Source organism: Rissa tridactyla, chromosome 12, assembly GCF_028500815.1.
Source record: "Rissa tridactyla isolate bRisTri1 chromosome 12, bRisTri1.patW.cur.20221130, whole genome shotgun sequence".
Lineage (NCBI taxonomy): Eukaryota > Metazoa > Chordata > Aves > Charadriiformes > Laridae > Rissa > Rissa tridactyla.
In genome coordinates this window covers 17,077,498-17,089,813 of record NC_071477.1, presented here as the reverse complement: position 1 = coordinate 17,089,813, position 12,316 = coordinate 17,077,498, and the positions used below count along the sequence as shown (strand labels likewise).

The 12,316-nt window shown below is 53.6% G+C and overlaps 1 protein-coding gene across 11 annotated transcripts in view; it reads left to right on the top strand.

Moving 5' to 3' along the window:
- The window catches only part of CHD6 (chromodomain helicase DNA binding protein 6), a 93,550-nt gene that overhangs the window by 17,227 nt on the left and 64,007 nt on the right, over positions 1 to 12,316 (top strand). For 3 of the 11 annotated variants that reach the window (XM_054218151.1, XM_054218150.1, XM_054218158.1), the window contains exon 1: positions 7,766 to 11,414. The exons of 2 other annotated variants lie outside the window; for them this stretch is intronic. In XM_054218151.1, the coding sequence (XP_054074126.1) occupies positions 11,321 to 11,414 (94 nt within the window). In that variant the 5' untranslated portion in view covers positions 7,766 to 11,320. Of the gene's footprint in view, positions 1 to 7,749; positions 11,415 to 12,316 lie in introns of those variants that run through there. 6 more of the 11 variants (XM_054218153.1, XM_054218152.1, XM_054218149.1 and 3 more) reach the window with 5 other exon arrangements.

Below are 12,316 nucleotides of genomic sequence, written 5' to 3'. Positions count from 1 at the left end.
TTCAGGAGTGCCTTGGTGTGCCCGTGACTGAGGGGCTGTTGGAGCATCTGTTCCTGTTGGGATGCAGAATGCTTGACGGGATATTGGTGAAAGTCTGCAGCAGGGGAATGCCAGCCTGCACTCGGAGACTGGGCTTTGTATGTATGTTTAAAGTCATCTGTGGGGCCTGTCCTTGTTGTGTGGGTATCTTGGGAGCAGGAGTTGGGGAGAGGGAAGGGCTGAGGCAAGGCCGGATCCCTGGCCCCAAGGGAAAGACAGGGGCAGCCCCCAACCGTGCCATGTGCCTTCTGATTTTGAGGACTGTTCCCAGTTTCTGTGAACCATAGAATCATTTAGGTTGGAAGAGACCCTAAGATCATTGACTCCAACTGTAAACCCAACACTAGCAAGTCCACCACTAACCCGTGTCCCTAAGCACCACATTTACGCTTTTAAACACCTCCAGGGATGGTGACTCAACCACTTCCCTGGGCAGCCTGTTCCAATGCTTGACAACCCTTTCTGTGAAGAAATTTTTCCTAATACCCAATCTAAACCTCCTCTGGCACAATTTGAGGCTCTTTCTTCTTGTCCTATTACTTATTACATGGGAAAAGAAAATGACCCCCACCTCTCTACCCCCTCCTTTCAGGGAGTTGTAGAGAGCAGCAAGGTCTCCCCTCAGCCTCCATTTCTCCAGGCTGAACACCCCCAGCCCCCTCAGCCGCTCCTCACAAGACTTGTGCTCCAGACCCCTCACCAGCTTCGTTGCTCTTCTTTGGGTGCACTCCAGCACCTCAGTATGTTTCTTGTAGTGGGGGGCCCAAAACTGAACCAAAGCTTCATCCCCTGCACCGTTCCACCGCAGTGCTTATCCTCTTGGGACCCAGAGGACTGGCCCTGTTTGGCTGATCCTCACCTGTGTGTGTGTTATATTACATGGAGGACGCCTTTTTGCCTGGTATCTTGGTGATCAACGGACTTATAGTAGTCCAGCCTTTTCTGGGGGATGCACTGCAAAATCAACTGGAGTTTCAGATGTGAGGGCTCACCAGCAGAGTCTCCTAAAAGGCAAGTAGGACGTCAGCTGAGGGCAACTTGGATGGTGCGGACTCATCCTGTTGCCTGCTCTTGGAATATGTAACCTGTGGGCATAGTCCTCTTCTGCTTGTTAACACGTGCTACGTTTTCAGCTTGTTGGCTGTGGAGACCGTCAGACTTGTGGGCCAGTCTAATTACAGCTCGTTCCCGCAAGATACGTTTTTAATGTAATTCAATCTTAGGTGGTGTTGGTGCTCTCTGTGATGAAGCTCCTCTGTGCAGTTGGAATAATCCTTGTCTAACTCTAACTGTTTTGCAGTGAAAATCTTTGCAGTGCCTCAGGCTGTCTTTTTTGTAAGGTTTCAACGAGAACGGATGTTGGTTTTGAGGAAGAGGTTACAGAAAAAGGTAAAATTTGATCTTTTACCTGTCCTTGTAAAAATTCAGCCAGCCTCAGCAAAGCACCAGCCTCTGAAAACAAACATTTGATTTTCAAAAATGCTGTTTGTCACTGTGCTCTATTCCCTTTGCACCTGAATGAAGGAGGCAGAAGCCTGTTACCGCGACTGTCTTTGTGTTGCCTTAAATGGAGAAGTTGTCTTGCTCTCAAACCTAGTCCTCATTCTCCTGCTGAGCCTTAGACAAGGACCCACAGGAATTGCACGGGTAAAGATTTCTCCCATCCCCAGTGTCTTGGCAGCCGTGTTACAGCCCTGCTCCAACAGCAGCTCTCATCCTTCAGTCCTATCTCTAGCCTTCGTTTTCTTGGGAATGGGTAGACGTGGCCCTGAAGGCGTGTTGCAGAGCAGAGACTTCTCCTAGCACAGATCTTCTGCCTCTTTCCTTTTGGCAGCCCCTTTCCAGCCCCACTCTGTCTGCAGTTCCGGGCTTTCTCTCAACCCTAACTCTCCCTTTTTGGGGGAAGCTGTAGAGAAGGCTGCTGAGCCATGGTCCAGACCAGGGCTTTCTCTAAGCCCCAGTCTCTTTGCAGGCCCCCGCTTTGCTTTAGCAGCCCATTTCCATCCCTGCTTCAATTGCATGTCCAGGCTTTGTCTTCCCATTGGTGTTACCCTAACCCTAATTTTATAGCTGAAACTTTTGACAATACCTGCTGTACAAAAGATGATTCCCAGCCAAGGCCTCTTGGCAATCTAAAATAATCTTTGGCAGCCCATTTCTAACCCTGTTCCAACTGAACCCCATGGCTTTTGCTTTCTGTCAGCCTTAACCTTAGTTCTTACTTTCCATCTGAGCCTTAGACGTGGAAACCAAGATGAAAGTTCTCCCAGACCAGGTCTCTTGGCAGCCCCCACTTGGCTTTAGCAGCCCCTTTCCAGCCACAGTCCAGCTGCAGCTCTAGGCTTTCTCTCAGCCCTAAGCCTAACCCTGGCTCTAGCTCTCATTTTCCCCACAGAAAACCAGAAAAGGCCCCGCAGCCATTGCCCAGATGAAATCTTTGACCTAGCCCAGCTCCCTTGGTATCCCCAGCCCAGGCTCAGCTGTAAGCTCTCCCTTTCACTCAACCCTGACTCTTATTTTTTTGTGAAGAACTGTAGGGGAGATCCCTAACCCATTGCTCACACCAAGGCTTTCTCTCAGCCCAGGACTCTTACGAGCCCTCGCTTTCCTTTGACAGCCCCTTTCCAGCTTCACTCCGGCACAAACACCCGGCGTTCTGCTTCTCAGCCCGAACTCTCGTTAGCCTGCTGGGCCATAAGGAAGGGCCCCCCAACCATTTCCTGGGGAAAGGTATCTCCCACCCCAGCTCTCTTGGCAGCCCCTTTCCAATCCCACCCCAACAGCAAGTGTAACCTTTCCTTTCTGTCCAGACCCCGACCCTAGGAGCTATTTTCCAGCCGAGCTGTGGGGAAGGTCTCTGAGCCATTTCCCAGCCCAGACCTCTTGGCAGCCCCTCTTCCTTTTGGCAGTCTCGTTCCAGCCCCATGTGAGCTCTTGACTTTCTCTTTCTCTGAACCCTAACCCTTGTTTTCCAGCTGAGTCTTGGCTAAGCCCCTCAGCCATTTCCCCCATGAAGGCTTTCTCCCAGGTGAGGCCTCTTGCAGCCCTCACTTTGCTCTGGCGAGCCCTCCCTTACCCTGCTGCTGCCACACCTCTGGGTTTTCTTTTTCTTAAGCCATAACTCCGATTTTCCTGGGAAGCCATAGAGAAGTCTCCTACTGATTACCTGGTCCAGTGATTTCTCCCATCCCAGGTCTTTTGGCAGCTGCCAGCTACTTTTGCAGTGCCTTTCCGGCCCCACTCCGGCTGCAGCTCTGAATTTGTCTCAGCATTATCCCAACCCGTATCTTATATAGGTGAACATTGGACAAGGTCATCCTTGTGGAAGGTTTCTGCAAGCCCAGGTCTTCTGCCAGCCCCCACTTTCTTTTAGTGAGCCCTTTCCATCCCCTCTCAAAGTGCAGCTTCTGTCTTTCTCTCAACTCTAACCTTAATTTTACATCTGAACCCCAGACAAGGGCTGACAGATGAGTCTTCTCCCAGGCCAGGTGTTTTGGCAGGTCCTATTTTGCTTTGGGGGTGCTTTTCCAGCCCCACTTCCCCTGGCTGGCCTGTGCACCCGGAGATCCCGTTCCCCAGGCTTGCCGGTGACACAGAGCAGAGTTGAGGTTCACTGGGGTTCCTTTCCTGGTACCTTAAAATTTTATGTGCAAATTTCTGGATTATTATTTTTTTTTTAAAAGTCAGAAAACTGCTATTTCAAAGTCGAGCGGTTGGACAGGGATTGTGCAACATTAACTCACTTCCCTTTTCCCGTTCTCCTCGTTTGCTCTCAGGGGGTGGCACGGCAGCTGAGCCTTCTCCTGTCTGCAGGACTGATGAAGGATGCGGATGCTAGCACAGACAGGCTGCTCCTTCCCAGTTTTGGATTCAGGCTTAGAATCTGGATTCTGGCACTGCTGTTAGCATGCAGCATTGGTGGGCAAGGCTTTTCCCGTGGAACAGCCATATACAGAAGTTTAATTAATAGTGCTCATGCAACCTTCACTGTAGCATTTTCAAGCATTTCAGTGCTTCCATCGGTGTCCTTTAAATATCGTCTTGAGATGGGAGGCGGTGTGGTTGAAATGCAGCTGAGGCCCGTCCGCACCACAGAGCGCAGGCTCCTGGAGCCGGGGGAGAGGTGCTGGTCTGTGGGGTGGGGAGCAGAGGCTCCTGCTGCTGCCCGGGCCTGGAAGCAGTAGCGCTCCAGAGCTGGCATCGCACACTGCCATAAAGAACCTCTTTATGGGCACAACTGATTTTGCAGCCTGTAAAGTAGTTCTAGGGCTCTCATGTGGCTTTGTAAAGGTGACCTGCAAAGATTTCACAGAAAAGGAGCCAAGCGCAGGTTGTGGAGTGCCTGTGGTGAGGGGTATGAGCGCTGCCCAGCTCTGACCCCGGCTGCCCCTCGGAGCGTGGCCAGCAGTGCTGCGTGTCCCTTGTGCCGGGGCCGGCGGGCAGCGGCCTGCGGAGGAGCCGCTCTCTGCTGCTCTGGGAGGGCGGGTGGGAGATGTCAGGATTGTGCCTCTGGTGGAAAATGTGCATGTTTTATATTTTCCTGGTGTGAAACTGCAGCCTTTGAGTCTGGGAAATTTTTTCAAAAAAGCAACTCCGAGGTTTAAAACTTCTTTGAAACCATTTCCTTTCCTTGGGAAAAACAAGACCTTGGAAGAACGTAACAAGCTGCAAGCTCTTCCTCCTGCCAGGCTGGGTGGCTAGCACTCCGCCTCCCCTGGGATTGCTCACCCCCAGCCCATCAGTGCTCCCGGAAAGCTGAAAATGGTTGGTGTTCCCCATCCCTGGAGCAATTACTTGATCCTCTGCAGCTGATGTGAGCTATTCTCGGAGCTAACAGCTGGCCCGGGCAGGGTCCTGGGTTGGGGGCTGTGCACCCCCGAAACCTGGGCTGGGTCATGGAAGGAGCACACAGTATCCTGGACTGTGAGCTGTCGCCCGGCGAGTCGCCTGCTCCAGCGGCTCCCGTTAGCAGCCCCCGGTGCTGGGCTTCCCGTGGTGGGGCCCGCTCCTGCAGAGCACGTTCCCACGTGCGCAGGCTCCTCTGTGCTGTCTGAAGACCTGCGGTTCCCAACGTGAGCTTGATGTGTGAGCAAACTTCACGCAGAGCTCACCGTCGCCGTCATGCAAGGTGATGAGTATTAGAAATTATTTATTCTTCTGCAGTACTTATTAAGCACCATCAGTTCTGGAAGCAAGGTTATGGGTGCTGACGCGTGGTTAGTATCTGTCGGGGAGCTTCGTGCACCCCGAGCTGCTGCATCAGGATTTCCCTCCTGGTTGCCCTTAGCCTGCGGGCTAGGAGGTGCGTGTTGCAGCAAGCGTCTTCCCGGACAGACTGAAGCAGCAGAACAATGCTGCTTGCTGTGGTTACAAACCACTAGCTATGCAGTACGTGAGTGAAATTAATATTAGAGAACATCATTTGAGACTTTGTTGTCTTTAAAGGTTCAAAATCTGGCCAAAAATATGCTTCTCATGTTAAACTGGGGGACTTCTTTGGGTCATGACTTTGAGACTGCTATGAGATATGTCTGAGGTTATCTGAGATCTATTTGGTGGGTAAAGGGGGACCCTGAAGAGCTGCTTGTTTTAGCGCTGTGTACCAGTTGCAGGCAAGCTAGCATTGTAACTATTTTTGCAAACAACATACTAGGAATTCTTTGGTGTCCTGTGACAATTTGTCTTCTAGATTTCCTGCTTCTCGCACTGAGACTTGCAACATTTTGTATAGCCTTGCGGTTGCAGCGGTGTTTCAGGGTTTCTCTACAGCCCTCACATGCCATCACAATGGCCGTGCAGGAGATGCCGTGAGCGGGTGCCTGTGGGGACACTGGGATACGCTCAGAGGGTTCTGCCACAGATGCCTGTCACCCAGCCCTGCTGTTGGCCCGAGGACTTCCCGGATTGGATGGTAACAGTGATATTTAGGACACATTCGGCTCTTTGGGTGGATGTGAGCCTGAGAACAAAGTCTGCCAGGTCAGCCTGACCTTGCAGTAGCTCCCCCAGGTGGGTCCAACTCGCAGAGGGGCTGTGGTATGTCCTCCTGGGCTGGCCCCTGCTCTGCGCAGGCAGCGTGGCCGGGGATGAGCTTCCGGAGGCTCCGTAAAAGAGCTGGGGGTACTTTCTCGCTGGGGGATGGCTCAGCATGGTTGGAGGAAAAAAAGGCTGGAAGCTGTTCTTGGTGGGGCCGGCTGCTAGGGACTGGCTGGTGACCTCCTCTGGGCAATGTGCTGTGAAGCGGTGTGCCAGTGGCACGCCGGGCAGGGTCACAGCGTCCCCTGTGCTGGACAGACAGATCTGGAGAGGAGCTCTTCCTTGCCAAAACTGTCTGGCACAGAATTCTCCCAGACTTCCCCAGCCCCCCGAATTTGCCCCATTTGTTCTCAGTCATGCCAGCTCTTGCAATCAGTGGACGTGCTGTGAAATTGCTGATCACCCCAAGCAGAGTTTTGTCTTGGATTTTCCTGGGAGTTGAGTGCAGAAAGGGTGAGTGCCATATTATTTTCAGCTTCAGTCCTCTCTGTCTCCAGGCTGGCCTTCCTCAAAGCACAGCCCCAGGCATGCAGAGCAGCGTCAGAGAGCTGGGGTCCAGCCGCGTGTGGCATGCTGCCTAGTTTTCCAGTGTGGAGCTGCCTGCCTGCTCTTTTTAGCCCCCTATACAGGATATAAATATAATATAATAGGAAGAGAGAAGCAAGATAGGTGGAGAAAGCCAAGCTTCCCGTTCCAGAACTGTCCCTCACAGGAGCTGGGAGAGGAGGATCTCCGTAGCACGGAGGAGGAAGGACACGCAGTGTGATATATGGACGGCCCCGGCAGGAGCTTTGATGTTGAGTGGTGCCATAGCTTGGGTCTTGGAAGGTGTCTGGGGAGAGGGAACGTGAACCCAGGCCGGAGCGTCAGCTGGGCAGCGAATTTCAAGGGAAGGTGATGGTTTAAAACAGTGGAGGAAGGCGTGGGGAGAACCGCAGCCCAAGTGAATTTGCCTCTCTGAGGTGGTTTGATCCTGTCAAGGTATTGTCTGAGCACCTACCGCTTCATTTCCATGCGTCAGAGGTTTTTATGAGCCAGGAAGGATGTGTTGCCTGCGGAGCTGTAAAATACGTGCCTTGGCATGTGGGAGACTGTGCAGAGGGTGCCCTCCACACCCTCAGCTCGCCATGGTGTTTGCAGAAGCGCACTCTACCATGGGGTGATGAGAGGGACCTGTGGGGTGCCCAGAACAGTCACAGGAAGGTACTGCAGGTAGCTGGGAAGAGTGGGACCCCGAGGAGCTGGTGTGGCTGGCTAGTCCACCAGCCGTGAGTCCCGCTTGCCAGGATCCTGCACTTGGGGTTTGCATTAGTGCCTTTTCTGCTGTGCTCAGGGATGAATCTAGCTACTGTAGGCTTGGTACCTGCTCCCACCATGTACAGAAGGGTGTACCTGCTGCTCCAGAACATTTCCTGGCTCTTCTTCGTCCAGGTGCTTCTTGTTCTCCTTGGTGGCTCTCTGCAGGCCGGGTGCAGGAGTGCGTGTTTCCTAGACTAATGGTGGTATAGCAGCCGTAGGTACAAGTGGAGTCCTTGGTGCTCTCATTATGTTGCCCAGGTCATGCATCAGTCAGAGATTGCACTTGAGGGTGAGTGCACAAGTGTGCGTTTTGTTTGCTTGGGGCTAGATTTTCAGCAGATGGTGTTGAGCAAGCAAGAAACTGGATGCTTTGGTGTGGAGACATGTTGTATGGTGGAAAGTTTGGAAAGGCGCTCTGGCTTTTGTGCCAGAACCCTCCTCTCCGTCTGACGTGCAACAGGACGTAGGCAACGACAGTCTGTCTTTCCATCAGGTACGCTCTTGAAAAGCATCCTCAGCAGCCATCTGTGATGGCTTTGTCCTAGGCGGCCTGTGGGGCTCCTCGTGGCTGTCTGTGATAGTGCTTTAAGGCAGTGCTAGCCACGCAGCTTCTCCTGACTGCTGTGGTCTCAAAATGTTGTTTTTCTTTGTCTCTACTGACATGAATGAGTTAACGTGCTACATGGGTACTGGGCAGCACACTGCGGCCAAGGCTCTGCACTTCAAAGGCTTCAGCTTTGATGCCCTGCAAGCTGTGGCTAATCCAGGCCAAGATGGACTAGCTCACGCATGCCTTTGAGTATATCCCTGTTACCGCTGCAGAGCTTTATTCCTTTTCCTTCATACTCTCCCAAACTTGGCTGGCTAGTTTCCGAAACGCATGTTAAAAGTTCTGCTCTAGCCCTGTAGAAGATCTGTCTCTTTACAGGTTGACTAGTCTGGGTCACTGCGGCTTCTCCTTGCTTTGCTTTCGGCTCATTTTCAATGCCCCTTTCTCTCCTCCACCTGAAGTTCGCCTTGAGAAGATCTCCCATTTCTGAGGGAAAGCAGATGTGAACCACTCTGCGTGGACGTGCGCTGGTGGAGCTGTGTGTACAAATGAGATAGACGATCATTCCCTGCAGTGAGCGGTGGTTGCTTTCACGGAGTGCTTGTATGTGGTTTTGCTTGCAGGACTGGTGTTGGGCTGCGTGGTGGGCGCGCTGTGCGTGTCCCCGGGATTCTAGGAGCACGTGGGCTGCATGTAAGCCAGCCTCAGCCTCTGAACTGGGAAAATCAGTCCTCCAGCTGCAGAGGAGAGCTTGGCCACTCTTGTGGGAAGGCTGGTAGAAGGGGAAGAGCACATTGTCACTGCTTTGTCTCGGGTTGGTGTTGGCACAGATGTGGAATTTCTGATAAAGCTTTTGGCTTGTGCACAGATGCCGCAACTCCTGGAGGAGCCCAGGCAGGAGCAACAGGAAATACTGGCATGATGTGGGCTCACTCTGGTGTAGGGATGTCTTGCGCTTTCAGAACAATAAAAATAAATCCAAGAGAGGAGGATAGTAACCTGATGTGCCCCAAATTGTGTAACTGAAAACGTCATTGCTAGCAGCAGATGCTTTGTAGAGGCTGTGCCACAGCGAGTTGGTCTGCTCACGTAGAGGGACAAAACACAGCTTTCAGCACTGCTTTGCTTGTCTCTTGAAATGCAAGAAGACAGCTCCCGAGCGCATGGTCAGCCTGCCAGCGCGCTGTGGCGTGTTGGTGTGCTCGCCGCTTGTGTGCAGTGCCTGGCGCCGGGGGGTCTTGGAGGAGGTAGTACCACGATCTCGTGAAGGAGGACTTGCCTTTGGCTGTGGCAGCTGAAAGCACTAGTGACTGCACTGGTGTGGGAGGTGCATCAATTATCTTGGGTTAAAAAGGCATGAAAACTTGAGCATGGAGAATAAAAACTCCCCACTTGTGACAGTGGCAATAAAGCTGAATCTAGCAGCCTGGAGCGCTTGCATGATGTGCTAGTGGGAACATGTTGATCTCCATATGAAAACCATAAGCTCATTTAGAAAATTGGGCTGTTTCATTTGAGATTAGAGTTTCTCTTTAATCTGCAAATACTTAATTAGCATGGAAATGGCTAGTTAAATGGGGTTCTCAATGTATACATCCGCATGCCAGTGTGGTGGTGCTCCCTAGCAGGTGGCGTGTTTCCCTTCAGGATGCTGGACTAGTTCCTGGCTCTGAGGCCAGGCAAGATGCTCTGGATGCAGCAGGCAAAAGCAGACCACGGCACTGTGCAGACATGAATGTGTCCCTTTCCTCCTCTCCGGCTTGTCCCCTAAGAGGTGATGGCAGAACATGCCTGCCCCACAGGATTATGAACAACGCAATGTGTTAAATGCCCCGGGTTCCCTGGTGTCTGGATTCACAACTGGCCACAGTGACTCTGGTCCCTGGCCAGCACAGAGTTCAACACAGCCTTCCTCACGGGGCAGCCTCTCACTGCGGCTAGCTCTGTGTGTGGACAGGAGACCAAGTGCTCTCTCCTGACACCTGCAAGGACTTTGCCGGGCCTCTCCTTGCACTCGAATGACTTTGCACATGGTCGGAGTAGGTATCTCTGTTAAGCTGTCTCCTGGGTCTAACTGGTATCCCAGTCTTGTTTTATCAAGACAGATGCACGCACTGACTTCAGTGCTATGGAAGTATATGGGTGTACTGTTGTGTGAGGATGGAGCGTAGAGAAGACCTGCCCACTGGTGGTTTGGGACCACTGCTGAGCATGGGACTGCCCTGCCTTGGGGCTGTCCTGGCCCTGGCACTTCTCGCTGTGCCAAGCAGCTGGGCTTTGCCAGCGATGGGATGTGAACAGAGTGGGTGATGCCCGTGTTGAGCTTGGCATGTTCAAGCTGCCGTATCTGGGGACAGACAGAAGGAAGGCCTGTAGATCTTTCCTCCTGGTTCTTTGGGAGGCAGCTGGGTGGGAGAAGGGTCTACCCGCTCCGTTCCTGCCTGTCCCTTGCTGGCTGTGGCCTTCGGTGAGGACTCCCGCACACTTTCCCTGCCAAGGATGAGAGTGGCTCCGTTTGTGGCTGGGGGCAACCCTTGCTGCCTAGAGGAGGGGAGACGTGGCGCATTAGCTTCCTCCTGCCAGGAGCCGAGCGGGTGCTGTGGAAGACCCCTCCCTGGCTGGTCTCAAGCGGCTTGCCGGTAGCACTGGCTGCCCTTCCCTGCCTGCAGGCATCGTCCCGCTGGATCGTGCTCTGAATCCTACCCTACCCCGAGCATTCGGTGCTTGTGAAGTAACAGCGGGGTGGTGCCAAAACAGCAGCGGGTGGGAGCAGAGGCCAGGGCTGTGGGACTGAGTCACCAAGGCTGCTGGCAGCGGGGTCCAGCAGCCTTTGCCTGGGCTCTGGAGACGGGGCAGGGTTGGGCCACTTGCTTGCTGTGGCACCAAGCTTCCTGGCATCCTTCAACCCTCTTGTTCAGCTGCTGGCAACTGCCTGCATTACCACCAAACAGAAGGCGGTGAGCATGATGGGACCTGGGCCGCTAAATGTGTGTGATCCACAATGTGTGATGTTTGTTTTATTTTAACAAAAAAAGGCCCTGAAAACCCAGATCTGAGTGACAGCAGCATGCTCTTGTAGGCCATGCGATAAGAGACTCCCAGCCTGGGCTAACCCTGTGCTGAGGAGCTAGTAGCAAGGTATTTATCTTGGCTTTTACTTGCCAGGACCAATGATGAACTGCTGCCTTGCAGACGTCTGAGCCTTTCTCCTTCCCTGACATCTCTTGGGTCTCAGTGAAACCCCCTGCATGCTCCCTGTGGGGCCCTGGCTCTGCTGCAGTGGGGGCAGAGGGTTCCAGATGCTCTTGTAGTCTCTCTCTGGGCTGGCTTTGGCCCTGTCCTGGGCTCTGGAGGTGGCCAGGGCCGCGGTGGTGACATGCGGTGGCTACTGGAGGAATGCGGATGAAAGCTGCCAACATCCTGCTTTCCTGCCGTGGGAGAAGACGGTGCTGCTGCACCCCATCCTGCTGCTGTCCCCGTGGCTGTGTCGGTAAGAGGCTGCTGGAGGCGCACACAGGCACCGTGGTGCCATAACACTGCGTACCAGGGCTCAGCCTGCAGGGCTGGAAGTTGTTTGTGTTGTGTGAGCTCTGTTCTGGGGCTAGCCTGCAAAAACCCCCGGTATCTGCCAAGTGACAAGCGGGGCACTTAGTTAAGTGTCAGGGAGTGAGTCCTTGGGGCGAGGAGGTGAAGGGGAGAGCTCCCTGAGCACAGAGGGGACCCCATGGATTGCCAGGGCTCTGGGGAAGGGGCAGCTTGTGGGAGCTCACAACCTTTTGATGATGGAAAGAAAACCGAGAGCGGGAAGAGAATGCTAGTGCCCGCAAGGGCTGGAGGGCCCAGAATCCATCTTCTGCGTTACTCCAGAAAAAAATCTGAGTGAAAGGCTGGAAGCAGAGCCAGGGCAAGGGCATCTCCTGTCCTGGGAGCCGAGAGGGACTGGATGGGCCCTGGCAGGACCTGCTGGGCGCAGGCTGGGGCTGGCGAGTGAAGGCTGGCGTGGTTGCATGCTGCTGGCGAGGAGAGGTAAGCTGTGCACCTTGGAGTCTCCTGCAGCCCAGAGGCCTCTGTGATAGCTGAACCGAACCCAGAGCTCCATTTCCGAGAAAACCCTTGGGATGGGGCGGCTCTCTGCTGGAGCCCGGCAGGATTGTTCTGAGCTGCAGCGGCCACTCAGTGTGAAATTTCTGCCTGGTTCTTCCTGGAGAGCACCATTACTGCAGCTGCACCCGTCTTCCGGCCTGGCTTAGCCCCTTGTCCTCTGGGCCCTTCTTGGAGGAGTGCAGGGGAGGCTGGCACACTTAATCATGAGAAATCCAGAGATGCCATCAAACTCCTCCCCACTCAGCTGGTGGCACTGGGTGTCTTGCCTTACTGCCATGAAGCTTGACT